We start from the raw sequence: 13,006 nt of genomic DNA on the forward strand, positions 1-13,006 counted from the left end.
AATGATGGGAAAGAGGAAAGTGTTTGCAGGTGGGGGTTAAGTTGGGCTGATCCTTCAAGGATTTCTGTGTTGTCCTTATAGCATATGGAAGCAATTGTTTGTGATAACTTCCTCAAAACAACAGAAAGAGCTCACGCAAATACAAAACTCACTTTGAGACCTGGGTGCAGCTGGTCAGACATGGAGTTTTCTGAGAAGCCAGATGAGGCTGGCTGGGGCTGTTCAGATCAGTCTTTCTGAAATGATTGTCTGCACCTCAGTAGGAAGGCAGAGATGACATGGCTTCTTTCCCCAAGCATGGGCTTGCCCCATGCACTGTGTGGGACTGTGCCTGATGGAAGCAAGGGCTGCTGTCAGATATGCCCTTTGACTTCAGGTGGGATTGGGCTGCAGTGAGACCCCTCTTTCTGGGAAGGTCCTGCTGCTGTGAATACCTGTTGGTGCCTTGAGTCCTGCAATTCGGGACTCTGCTGGTTTGGTCCTACCTATCTGATGGTGTTGGGATTTGATGTGGAAGGAACAGGGTGAGGGATCTGCTTAGGCACAAAAATTTCTTTATACACATTTCTGCAGTTCCAACTCACCAAATTTTTGTAAAATGGCTGAATATCAGACTTTGCAAGACAGTTGTTAGCTGCACAGGTTTTGGTGCCTAAGAGTGTATATTGAGCATTGACATTTGAGTAAAAGTTGACCTTAAAGGAAAAGAGATGGGATGGTTTCAGATAGCAAAGTGGCAGTGCAAAATGAGCTGCAGAAGTGTTTTGTGCGTGGATCAATTCAACAGCTCTTGCAAGTCGCACAGAGAATGTTGACTGAAAGTGTCAATTATGCTATTAATAGAAGCCTCAAGATGAAGTAACAAATGCAGCTTGTCAGCCTCCTCTGCTGCCTCTAATTTAGGTACAAGTGGCAGGTTTAATCATGCAGTTGTTTCCAGGTTTGGATGGGGGTGTTGAGGTGGCCCATTAGCTGCCTGTGAAGACCTGAGCAAGCAGTGACATGTCTGACAACTGTAGGATTCAAACTGGGAAAGCACAGGACCTGTTGGTAATGAGCAGTGTCTCAAATCTGCAGGGGAACTCTCCAGGTCCTGTGGCTAGCTCGGATCAGACTCGGGAAGGTGTGCAAAATAATGCATTTCAGACTGGGATGTGCTGAAGTACTGCTTGGGAGACTTGTATGAATGGCAGTGTTTATGGATGTGTAGGGCTGGGAGACTGCCCTTACCACAGGAGGAAGTGGTAACTTCAGAGGTGGATAGTGCAGACCTGTATCGACTGATCTGCCCTTTGCTGACAAATCTTAATACCAGATTAGGAAGTTAAAGTTGATGTATTTTTGCCCTAATTAACCATATTAAGAATTCATTTGTTTTAGCTGGCAAATTGAGAAGAATCCTGTGTTATCTCTTGTTTTTTCTCTCTGAAATGTTTTTAATTTTCAAGTTTTTTGACAAAGTGACTATTTCTTGCCCCTGTGTTACCTAGTCTGGAAGCTGGTCATGGGGAAAAAACTGGTGTATTGTGGGTAGGTTGGTGGAAGTGGAGCTCACAAGTCTCATAAGATCACATTTGGTTACATTTTAAATTTATATGCGTACTTTTTGATGCAAGTTGGTTTTAATACTCAAGTATTATCAAGTAGAGGTGCTGCCTTTGGATAGGCTTTGTGGGGTTGCCTTTCAAGTTCTTTACACTAGAAAGTTTTTGAAGTTAAGACTGGGAACAAAGAAGGGGAAGCCTTTTTTAGAAAGTTAGTTGTGAATCTTTAGTCTAGAGGCAGTTATCTATTTCTGTAGCACTTTTTCTGTCAATATCAGAGGTATGGCCTTGACAGTTGCTTTTTTTCTAAAGGAACAGATGGTCTGTTGGAGGCCAGAAGATACTTGCTGGCAGTAAAATAATTCGACTGGAAGACTGAGCTACTCCTTTTATGTCAAGCTGTGTGCTGACCGTATGAGAAAGGTAGACTTTCCACATCCAAGCATAAAGTCTCTTGGCAAAGCAGCAGGGGACCTCCACTGACTTTAGAGTGAGAGAGGAGGCTGGAGTAAGGGTGACATTGTGGTACTGGTGAGGTGAGGGTGTCAAGGCAAATCAGGTAGTGTTCCTGTTTGGTTTCTATTCTTTTTAAAGACTTGTAGGGGTCAGATTGGGCTTTGGATGTGCAGCTAGATTGATCCAGTTGCCAGGGAAAGGTATGTTTGTTTTAGGGTTTTTTTTTCCTGAATTTGGTCTGATCTTCCTGTGGGTTTCCCCAGGCTGGCAAACAGAAAACAAACAGAAAATTACAAATAGAACATGGTTTTCTGCTGGTTTGGCCTTCTGGACATGTAATTGCCATGCCAGGGCTGTCTGGAGGGGGATATCACTGGGCTGAGTAGGATGAGGGAGGAAGGAGCTGTTCCCTGCAAGACAGGCTCCTGTAAGGTCAGCTCAGCTGTGGTGTAAGACTGCACACTGAGAGGCTCAGTAAATGTCCTTGCAGAGCAAAAACATACCTGTTGGTGAAAGTAGGTTGCTGAATTGCTGCTGAATATCTGCATAGCCAAGGTCAAGCAGTGCCTTTTAGGATAGTGGCAATTACAGCCAGACTGAACTAAAGCCTGCAATGAGCAGTGTAATCACAGCATTGCTAAATTGATGTTTGCTGACAGAATCAAGTAATTGGTGCCTTATCTAGATGGAACTACTTGAATGGCGCATGTCTCTTCCACTTCCTCCTTTGCTGTCAAGAATGCATTTTCTGTACTAATTCAAACCTCTTCTAGTTTGGAAACTGCTGATATTAGCCAGAATCTCAGCAGCAGAAGCAGTGAGTTCTTTCTGCATGTTTTTCAGCTGCTTTAAAAAGATTTGTTTTGAAGTATTGTTAACAAATCTGGAAGAGTAGATATCCTCCTGGCCTTTCCTACTCCTCTCCCCAACCTTGTTCCAATATTAAGTTGAAACAAAACTAGTTCCTCTCTTTATCAGTGGGTTTGTAACTACATTTTTATTTGCATGTTCTTTCTTAACAAAAATCCAGTGGAGTTTTGTAAAAGCCATGTTTTCAGAGATTCTCACTTTGCAAGAGAAGGGGAGAATTTGGTAGTTTCTCATAATGTCTTAAAGTACCTGGGGTATATTATTAATAAGAGGGGAAAAAAAGACTAAGTTGCTCCAGAGATTGGAAAATGAAATCTTCCACTTTCCATGTCACTGTTTGAAGGCAGGCCAAATTTGAACTAACTGAAAGCATGGATGGCTCATGTTAAGTGGTGGCACCTCAGCTCTGTTTTACCTGCTGAATCAAGGTGATTCTCTGTGTGGGGTTATTTCTGGCCCCTTACCTAGTAACCTGAGCCTTGAGCTCAGTGAGACCTTGTGTCTCACCCTGCAGCCAAACTCCTCAGGTCTGGTAAGGTGTGTGGTCAGGGTGGCGTGGGAAACCTGCCCCGCCCCTGCCTTTTGTGCTCCACCTCGGTATAAATGCAAGATGTTCATCTTCAGGGCAGCTATTAAAGTCAGTAGTAATTATTACAATAGTAACTTCTGATGCTGTGTCCATGCCCCTAAGGCCTTAACCAAATATGACTTAGATGATGATAATTAAAAACAGAAGACTGTGACCCAGTGAAATCCTTGAGTTTGGCACAGACAGCAATGCTGAGGAAGAATGTATGCATCAAATATATAATAAATAAAATGAAGCTGTGCAAATGTAAAGGAAAGAGAATAATTTTGTGTCAGTCAAAATAACCCCAGGGCTGAGAACTGCTTTGTGCTCAGAGGTTGAGTCCTTTCATGCCACAAACCAGATTTTGTGCAGTGTAATCCCACTGCAGCCTTTTGCTTTGGGGTAATTGCTGAATCTCCCTGGCCTTCTCTGCTCCTGAAACATTGTATCATGTCCATTTGTCACCTGTCCTTCCCGTTTTGGTGGTGTTTTTTTTTGTTTTTTTTTTCTTTTATCAGCTTCTTACCACAGAGGCCTTTATATCTTCCAAGTAGCTCTTCCCAGTTGCATTTCTTTTCTTTTCTTAAAAATAGTGGAGATGTTTGCCTGAGGGGAGTATGGGGACATTTAGATAACAGGGTCTCTTGCAAGGGTCATTGGTATGCAGCAGGCTTGTGAATGTTTATGGTGTTCTATTTCACACTTCTGGCAAGGGATACCCTCGACCACTCGTTGTGATTTCCACCTCCAGAACCATAGGAAAAATGGACTATTCAGTTCCTAGGAATACAAGGGTGAGAGCAGGCTGAACCACTTGCTACTGGAAGTGTCAACCTGGAAACTGTTTTCAGGAAAGAGCCAAGCTCTAGAGACAGTGGTATGTTGCTCTTACTGGAAGGATGAGAATCTGTGGCCAATGAATGTGCATCCCAGCTTTTCACCAGTACTGTCTGCTGCTTGCAACCCTCTGTTTGCAATGCTCTGGCATAGAGAAAGTAATAAGTGGGTTGATAATGCCTTCTCTGTACCCCAGCAGTATTTTCCTGTGCCTATACTGAAAGTTGAATGGGGTTGCTTTTGTACCTGGTGCTTCTCAGTGGATTTCTAGGAACCAGTGTGAACCAGACCATCAGCATCTGTGTTATGGGTCTATTTGAACTGCACTCACATTTCATGGTACTTCCTGTTTTCTTTCTTGTATGCTCTAGGTGACTTTGGAGAAGGTCTTGGGCATAACCGTGTCGGGAGGCAGAGGACTAGCCTGCGACCCCAGAACTGGCCTCGTTGCTTATCCAGCTGGGTGAGTTACTAACCATATTCCTCAAAGCTAAAATAAACCATGACTGATGCATTAACATAAAGATTCAGGGTGTTTCCACTATCATCTTCTATAGGAAGCCTATTTACTGCTCTTTAAACACCAGAGAATGATGAGACTCAGCACTGTTAGTTTAATTGGCAGGGGAGAGGAGTTGCATTATAAAATTTTAATGAGATCCCTTTTAATGGAACTAGTCTCATTCCTCTTGCTCTAAGCTGGGAGTTAAATACATTTTGTGGACTTTTCACTGTGTTCTGTAGTGTGATGAACATAGGCATAACTCAGTGTGATTCTCAATCCAATAAAAACCTAATGGAGCAAATGATTCTTTCAATGAATTGACAGAAGCCTTCTTGTAGATGTCCTGCAATTTATGACTTGCCATGTTCCTCAGCCAAACGTGAGGAAATATTTCAGGCTAACAGCCTGAAACTGCTTATGTGTGAGTTCTTTGGACTGAAACACATCTGTCAATTGTAGTCTAAGTTCAAATAGAGGTATCCAGAAGGAGACTTTGATGGAAAGCAAAAGAGCTACCTACAGGTACATGGGTGAGGGCTGGAGAGGTCTGCTGCAATGCAGGAATCAATATGAGTTTGTCTCTCCTTTGAGCTTTTTCTGCTGTCAGCAAGCTAAAAGAGAAGACAAAGGACATGACTCCAGGTCATATTGCATGGACATACTCTTAAGACATGAAAGCTGGAATTAGAATTCAAGAACTTCCACATCGGTTGTAGATTATGTTTTCAAGAGTACCATAAATGTGCTAGCAGCATTTAAAGATTCTGTGTTTCTGCCTAAAATGGGAGATGGAGTCAGTGAAACTGGCTAGAAATTTTTGCTTGTCCTGGTGATATCCTAGTTAACCAAATCACAACATTGCTGTGGCTGGGGGAGCCTCTTGAGATCATCTAGTCAACCCTCATGCTCAGTCAGGGTCACCTCTAGCAGGTTGCCCAGGACTATGGCTAGACAGCTTTTGAATATCTCTAGAGATGGAGATCCCACCATCTCTGGGCACCATGTTCCAGTGTTTGACTACTCTCATAGTAATACCAACAAAATAAAAACATAAAAAGAAAGGGTTTTAAAAACAATTTTATGATTTAAATTATGCCTATTGCCTCTTTTTCTGTCAGTGAGCAGTCTGTTAATCTGCAGACAATTTGAGGCCCACATCATTGCTCAGCAGCATCTGTTATGCTTGAACTCTTTGGAGCCAGGCAAATATATTCTGGTGTGTTTTGTCTCTTCCTGTGTATCTTTTCTGATACTGAATATGCTCACACTTGAAATCAGCAAAGAGAGAAGAAAATGAGTGCAGTAAACTCATTTTGGGCTCTTGCATAGCTGAAGGTAGGTTAGCTTTGTTAATAGCAACGTCCTTTGATGAGCATGCCTGACATTGATTTAATCAAGTGTGAATACACCTGGGGTTTCTTTTGGCTAATTAAAAGGTTATGTGGTTCCTTAGGGCTTTACAGGGGAATTCCTGTCCTTACTTGTTGGTGGTAACGTTTAATGGCCTGGGCAGGAATATACTAGGTGTGTGTTCTGAAAGTTTAAAGGCTTGTATGACTTGCTGCTTCTGTGCCATGGCTGGCCTGATACTGTTGTGATTTGCTGCAGTCATACGGTCTCAAGCTAACAATCTAATAATCTTGTTCAGTTTGGGTTTTGTTGGTTTTTGTGGTGTTTTTTAGTTTGGTTGTTTGTTTTTGTGGGTTTTTTTCCCCATTGTGATTTGCAGTGAATGTCTCTTGCTTAGGAAGAATCCTGGCCTTTTTGGTACACTGGCTTCATTTTGTGTATTTTTGTTTCTATTTGAATTAAACAGACTCACAGAGTAGGTAGGGCTGGAAGGGACCACACTGGGTCATTCTGTGCAACCTCCCTGCTCAAGCAGGGTCATCCTAGTGCACATGGCACAGGATTACATCCAGATGGTTCTTGAATATCTCCGGTGAGGGCAACTCCACAGCCTCTCTGAGCAACCTGTTTAGTAAAGAACTGAACTGTCACCTGCACCGTAAAGAAGCTTTTCCTCATATTCAGGTGGAACTTCCTGTGCATCAGTTTCTTCCCTTTGCCTCTTGTCTCGTTGCTTGACACCACTGCAGAGCCTGGCTCCATCCTCTGACACCCTCCCTTGAGATACTGATAGACACTGACTCTCCATTGTTTCTTCCCAAGGCTGAGCAGGCCCAGCTTCCTCAGCCTTTCCTGGTAAGAGAGGTGCTCCAGTCTCTTAATTATCTTCCTAGCCCTTTGCTGGACCCACTCCAGGAGCTCCATGTCTCTCTTGTACTGAGGAGCCCAGAACTGAACACAGCACTCCAGATATGCCCTCACCAGGGCTGAGCAGAGGGGCAGGATCACCTCCCTGGACCTGCTGGCAGTGCTCTTCCTGATGAACTCCAGGTTCCCACTGGCCTTCTTGGCCACAAGGGCACTGCTGGCTCAGTCGTTGTCCACCCTGAACCCCCAGGTTCCTGGCAGAGCTGCTCTCCAGCAGGTCAGCCCCAGCCTGTGCTGGTGCCTGGGGTTATTCTTCCCAGGTGCAGGACCCTGCACTTGCCTTTGTTGGATTTCTGACAGTTCTTCCCTGCCCATCTCTCCAGCCTGTCGAGGTCCTTCTCAAGGGCTGCACAGCCCTCTGGGGTATCAGCCACTCCTCCCAGCTTTGTGTCATCAGTGAACTTGCTGAGGAGGCATCTGCTCCTTCATCCAAGTCACTGATGAACAAGTTAAACAACACTGGGCCCAGTACTGAACCTTGGGGGACAGCACTGGTGACAGGACTCCAACCAGACCCTGTGACAGTGATTATGACTATCTGGGTTCTGTTGCTCAGACAGAACTGTGCATTTACTGGACACCAAACTACTTACATGAGTCTGATGTAGCAGACTGGGCATGGCTCATGCACAGTTGTTTCATGACCTGTTCATGTAACTTGGTCATCCTGAGTTGTAGTCCAGTGATTTCCCCATCCCACTGCTCGTGTAGGGAGGTTTTGCAATGCTGACATGCAGATGCTTTGCTCCTCCAGTCCCACCCCTAAAAGCTGAATTTATGTAACATCGTAACAGCTGAATTTTCCTAAGAACACTTTCAACATACCTAGATTGATTTGGTTGAGATCAAAACAGTTGCCCCAGGCACTGTGACTTCATCCAAGTCAGGTATGCAAGCAGCTATGTGAATGAGCTTTGGCATTCTTTGAGCATAATCTTAATTTGGGTCTTTGGTTTGCCTAAAATAGTTTTTTTTAAAAGATGTGATTGTTTTTCTCAGTTTTCTCTTTCCTGGAGTTTCTGAATCTCCCGGGAAGTTTCTTAAACTGATGAAAGAAGCAATTCCCAATGCAACAAAACTCATTCCAACTCCACTGTTGTGCCAAAGAGCTGAGTATTACATTATTTTTTCCTTCCCAATGTCTTTTGCATATATTATCCTTTCTCTGCTTTGACCCTAATGGGGCTCCCTCTCTGGCAGTGTGAGACAGCAGCTGTGCTGATCCTGGTATGTTTTTTGTGGGATGCTTGTATTATAGGAGACCTTTTCTTCATGTCAGCGGTAAAGGGCTAAAGGCACTGAGTGCTGCAGATATTCCAGGCTACCACTTTGATGTAAGGCCCTTGTCTTGGGAGATAAGACAACATAAAGAGAGAAAATTGTATCCTCTGCAAAGGTCTTGCATCTGCTGCCTGTGGTCACCTGTTTTTATGTTGTTAGTGAAACAAACCCAAAGTTGCTTAATTGGATCTTTGTTTGGGTTTTGCAGTGAGTAACAAAGTTGTTCTTGTGAGGGGAGTACAGAAATGTACCCTTTTTTTTTACCTCTTGTGGTAGGACCATTGCTCTGGCCTTTTTTTGTTTCAATTCCCCTGCTTTACATTTTCCCTGCTCTTCTCAATTTATTCTCTTTTGAGTTTGTTGGGTTTTTTTTGGGGTTTTTTTTTTTTTCAGTAGCTAGTTGAGGCTCTGTTTCCTAGAAACAAGAAGAGAAACAAAACTAAGAAAATCCTCTGAGGATGACTAACATTAAAAAGGAAAAAATGGGTGTGTGAAATGTCTATCATTTAAATTCTAGACCAGCTGCTAAGATAGCTTTAGTCAGCTTATCTGGTTTTGGTGTTTTGTTTACTATTTTTTTTAAGCCTTGTAGGTTGGTGTGACTGATTGATTTTACTTCTCATTGTTCTTCTTTTCTTGGCTCTCAGTTGATCCTGATATCTGGTTGGGAACCTGATCTTCTGGTGAGACGCCTGCTTGAGGAAGCATCCTGTGCTTTTTCTTCTGAGGAGCAGGAACGTAGCACTTTGTGCTTTTAGTGTGCAATGCCTTTTAAACACTATGCTGTCATGCTCTGGTCAGCTTAAGCATCTCTTCAGCTCTGCTCATCAACTTGGAGCCACTCTGATAGATTTCAGGAATTTTTTACATTAGTGTTCCTTGATGGGAAAACTGGTATTTCATACATAGCACGTATGCTGAGTTGATCAGTCTCAACCTGCATATTCTTTTATTCTTTCCTCCTTTCAGCTCTTGAATGGTTCTTTACATACAGCAGCTCCTGCTGTATATAAGGCAGATATGTGTTTAATATAGAAAATTCTCTCTGAGACATAGTCAAAGGAGTTTCTCTGGCTTTCTTTCAGAAATTACTGTAGACAGTACAGACATAGGTCCCTGGCTAGCTCTGTGTGTGTGCACAGTACATTTGCTGAACACATGATTTGGATGCCCCTTTATTCTGACCCATTTCAGAATGAACATCCTTATTTGTAGATAGGAAGGGAGGGACAATAGGAGATGGATGATCAAAGTTAAAATGAAGATACTGAGTCTTTTATCCTGCTACTTTTTGCTGCATGATCTGATTGAAGAGTTAGACTTGTTCCTTCTTCAGCTTTATCACCTTGGGGTTTTAGTTTGTTTGTGGTTTTGTTCTGTTTTTTTGGAGATAGGACAAGTAATATTCCAAAATAAACAATTGTATGAGTGTTCAAATCAGAAAACTGCACAGTTCTGGGTCAAATTTTATTTTAATGCAATTGTGCTGTGCATGCTGCATGTCAGTACAGCAGCTTCTCATGTGGCTGCCTGCACTACAGCAACATCCAGCCACAGTCTCTTTTCACTGTGTCTTCCCCTCTTGCATTCCTCATCCTCAGCTGATTTGCAGAATGGAGTGGAAGCCACTGAACTCCTCAGCCCTTCTGAGTCATATCCCTCCTGGCTGTCAGGTCCTGCACTGACTGGCAGTGATGATGGTCTCTATCACAGCAAAGGGAGGAAGGGGATGAACGGGAAATGAGTGAATTGGTTTTAATCCATCTAGGAGCCTGCTCAACACATGTGTAGCTGTCTCACATAGCTCAGTGGTAAGTCCCACTGGAAGCTGAAAGAATGGAGATTTTTCTTTTCCAGAAGTGATTGTTGGTTTGCTCTCAAATACTTCTTTCCAGTTCCAGTAGATAGGCTGTACGGCTGAGTGGTTTCCAACCCATCCACATGTGGATGGAAAACTTTCTCTTGGAAAGTTTTAGTCATAATTTTCCATCATCATATACATAGATTATTGCACAAGGTAATAAATTATCAGTTTAGAACAATTTTCCTTTACCTTAAGCTGTATATAACCCACAATGGAAAAATAACATTTAGGATAAACATTGTGTAACTTGAGCAGGTATGATGTTGCCTTGCTCATTCTTTCTTACTTAAAGTGGAAAGTTTTGGTCAGTGAGGTACAGTAACAAATTTTGAGAGGCAAATCTTACAGGTGACTGATGGTGAATGAGGCAGAATGCTGTTCTGAATGGGGATCTTTCCAAGACTGATGACCAATTTGGCCAGGTTAGAATTAGTGGTGACATGGACAGTGAAATCCTAATTTGTAAGTTAACGAGTATTCCTGCATTATTTCAGTGCCTGTTTTTATTAATTAATTGATCACATTGCTTGGGTGTCACAATGGGAGTTGCCTTTAGAAAACTCTAGGTGCACAGAAGGAATCCGCTTCCTTATAGAGCCAGTACATGGTACATGTGCAGTTTGAGCATAGCTCTACTGCTCTGTGAAGGTACAATTCTTCACTAATTTTGCTTAGCATAAACACTAATGCTATTGGGCTGTATCCCAAATGCAGCCTGAATTGGTACAGGGATTTTGAAATACTTGGGCTGCTGGGTTGCCAGTAGATAAATCCACTTCTACTGGTGCTGTCTCCTACAAGTTTACTTACCGAAAGCTCTGAAGGCGGAGCTCTGTGGTTTCTTTTTATGATCTTTTGTAAAGGAGAATCCTGTGGTGTTGTAAAGATGTAGAAACCTACAATAAAATGAAGAAAAGTTCTTGTGTATGTTCCAAAGCAGATTTCAGCATCTTTGGTCCCATCAGAGGCAGCTTGCTTTGTCGTCTTTGAAACAGGACAGTTGCCTTTCAAGAGTTGGACCTCTTTCCCCTCATCATGTTCCAGGAATCTGGAGTGTTGTTAATACCTTTCTTCTGTGAGGCTACTGTGCTTAACATGCCATCTGGGGAGATTTTCCAGCTGGCACAATTGTGATGATGGGCTCAGAGATGAAGATAAGAAAATCCCCTTAAGTGAGATCGTTAAACATGATTAGAATCTGTATTGCAGAATGGTTTGAGTAGGGCCACTTCAACCAAACTTGAGCAAAACTTTCTGTGTCAAAAGTGAACAACACTGGGTTTCAAACAGATCTGTTCAAAAAGATGATAAAAAGTAGCCAAGCCCTTCCTTCCCTTTCCTTCCCCAGCAGCAGCAGATTTCTCAGAAAGAAGCAGGGATACTTTGTGTCTCAAATCTTCCTGTGTTAAATACCCACTGGAGAGAAAGGAAGGTATCTGCACTGGGGCATGAAGACCGAGGCATAACAAGACTTTGTTCACTACTTGCTTTTATTAATGCAGATTGGGAGGAGGGGAGGGTTTAGCTGAAGAAATAGCTGTAGAGGAGGGTGGGCTGAAGAAGGCTGATGCAGTCTTAGTTTCTGGCAAGAGAGTGAAGTCTGTACTTGGGACAAAACAATGGAGATACACTTTGCAACAGTGCTTTATTCTCAGGCCAAATAATTGTAACTGATATTTAAATTATCAGAGGTGGATTTAAGGGGGCTATGGCCTATTTAAGGGGGCTATGGCCTCTCTTTTGTTCTCTTGCAGTTGACCCATGACATTCACAAGTAAGTCATGCAGTTTGGAGTAATCTCTCTTCAAATCTACGTAGCAGCTGGATCCAGTTCTGAATCCCCATCATTGCACTTCAGACAGAAAAGGCTCTGCCTGCTGGAGTAGGGGCAGTCTTTCTTGTGTGAGCTGTTTCCACATGTCCATAACAGTTAGACAGGAATTTTTACCTTGTGTTTTTCTTGGTCTCCCTTTTTGGTCTCTCCTTTCTTGGTCTCTCCAGTATGTACTGGAGACTCTTCCACACTGAATCCATGTCTCTAATAAAACTGCTCCTAAAGAGTAGAATTGTTTGCTGAGCAGTTGTGTATTTATCAGTTCAGCTGTAACCTTGCTTGGATTGGCAGAAGAGAAGACAAATAAGCAAACGAAGCAGTACTAGCAATCACCTGGAGCTGTAGGCCAACTCCCCTGGTTTTAGACTTTATCAGAATTGGAGTCAAATCTGTTAAATTGACTTCCAGGCAGTTTTCATCAGCCAGTCCCCTAGTGTGTGTGTGGTTGCTTTTGGTCTCTTGCTTTATTAATTAAAATTCTTTACCTTTGACAACCAGTGGAGAACATAACATTTGGTAGAATCTTAAATAATGAAGTAGCAATGAAGATTCAGACCTTCAGCTAACCTGTTGCCCAGCAGAAAAGGGAGAAAAATAGGACAAAACCTCAAAATAGCTGGGCAGAAAAGCTTCTTACTAAACCGGAGGGAGACTTAGTCAAGTCTGCCAAAAGTACTGCAGCATATATTGAAGACTGCAGCAACTGGGGTGCTGTCAGACAGCTGGAGGGAATGTGTTGGGAGCTGAGCTGCTGAGTCTGAGAACTCAGCTGCTGAATGGGGAGTTGGTTAATGCCATCTTTGCCAGCTGTGGAGTAGCTCTTGAGGTGGACAGTGGGAATCTTGTGGAGTGCTTGGCTTCAGACCTTGCGTGACTTCTACATTGTGCCACTCTTGTTCTTGAAAGATGAGTCAGGGCAGTGCTGATGTTTGGTGTTGCCAGGTCCCTTTGAGGCAAGCTGCTGTTG

At 43.0% G+C, this 13,006-nt stretch overlaps 1 protein-coding gene across 4 annotated transcripts in view; it reads left to right on the forward strand.

Annotated features, from left to right (window-relative positions):
* MAPKBP1 (mitogen-activated protein kinase binding protein 1) overlaps nt 1-13,006 on the forward strand; it is a 101,865-nt gene that overhangs the window by 24,603 nt on the left and 64,256 nt on the right. For all 4 annotated transcript variants that reach the window (XM_036383284.2, XM_036383283.2, XM_036383280.2 and 1 more), the window contains exon 3: nt 4,650-4,741. In XM_036383284.2, the coding sequence (XP_036239177.1) occupies nt 4,650-4,741 (92 nt within the window). The remainder of the gene's footprint in view (nt 1-4,649; nt 4,742-13,006) is intronic.

The sequence above is a fragment of the Molothrus ater genome, chromosome 6 (genome assembly GCF_012460135.2).
Source record: "Molothrus ater isolate BHLD 08-10-18 breed brown headed cowbird chromosome 6, BPBGC_Mater_1.1, whole genome shotgun sequence".
Lineage (NCBI taxonomy): Eukaryota > Metazoa > Chordata > Aves > Passeriformes > Icteridae > Molothrus > Molothrus ater.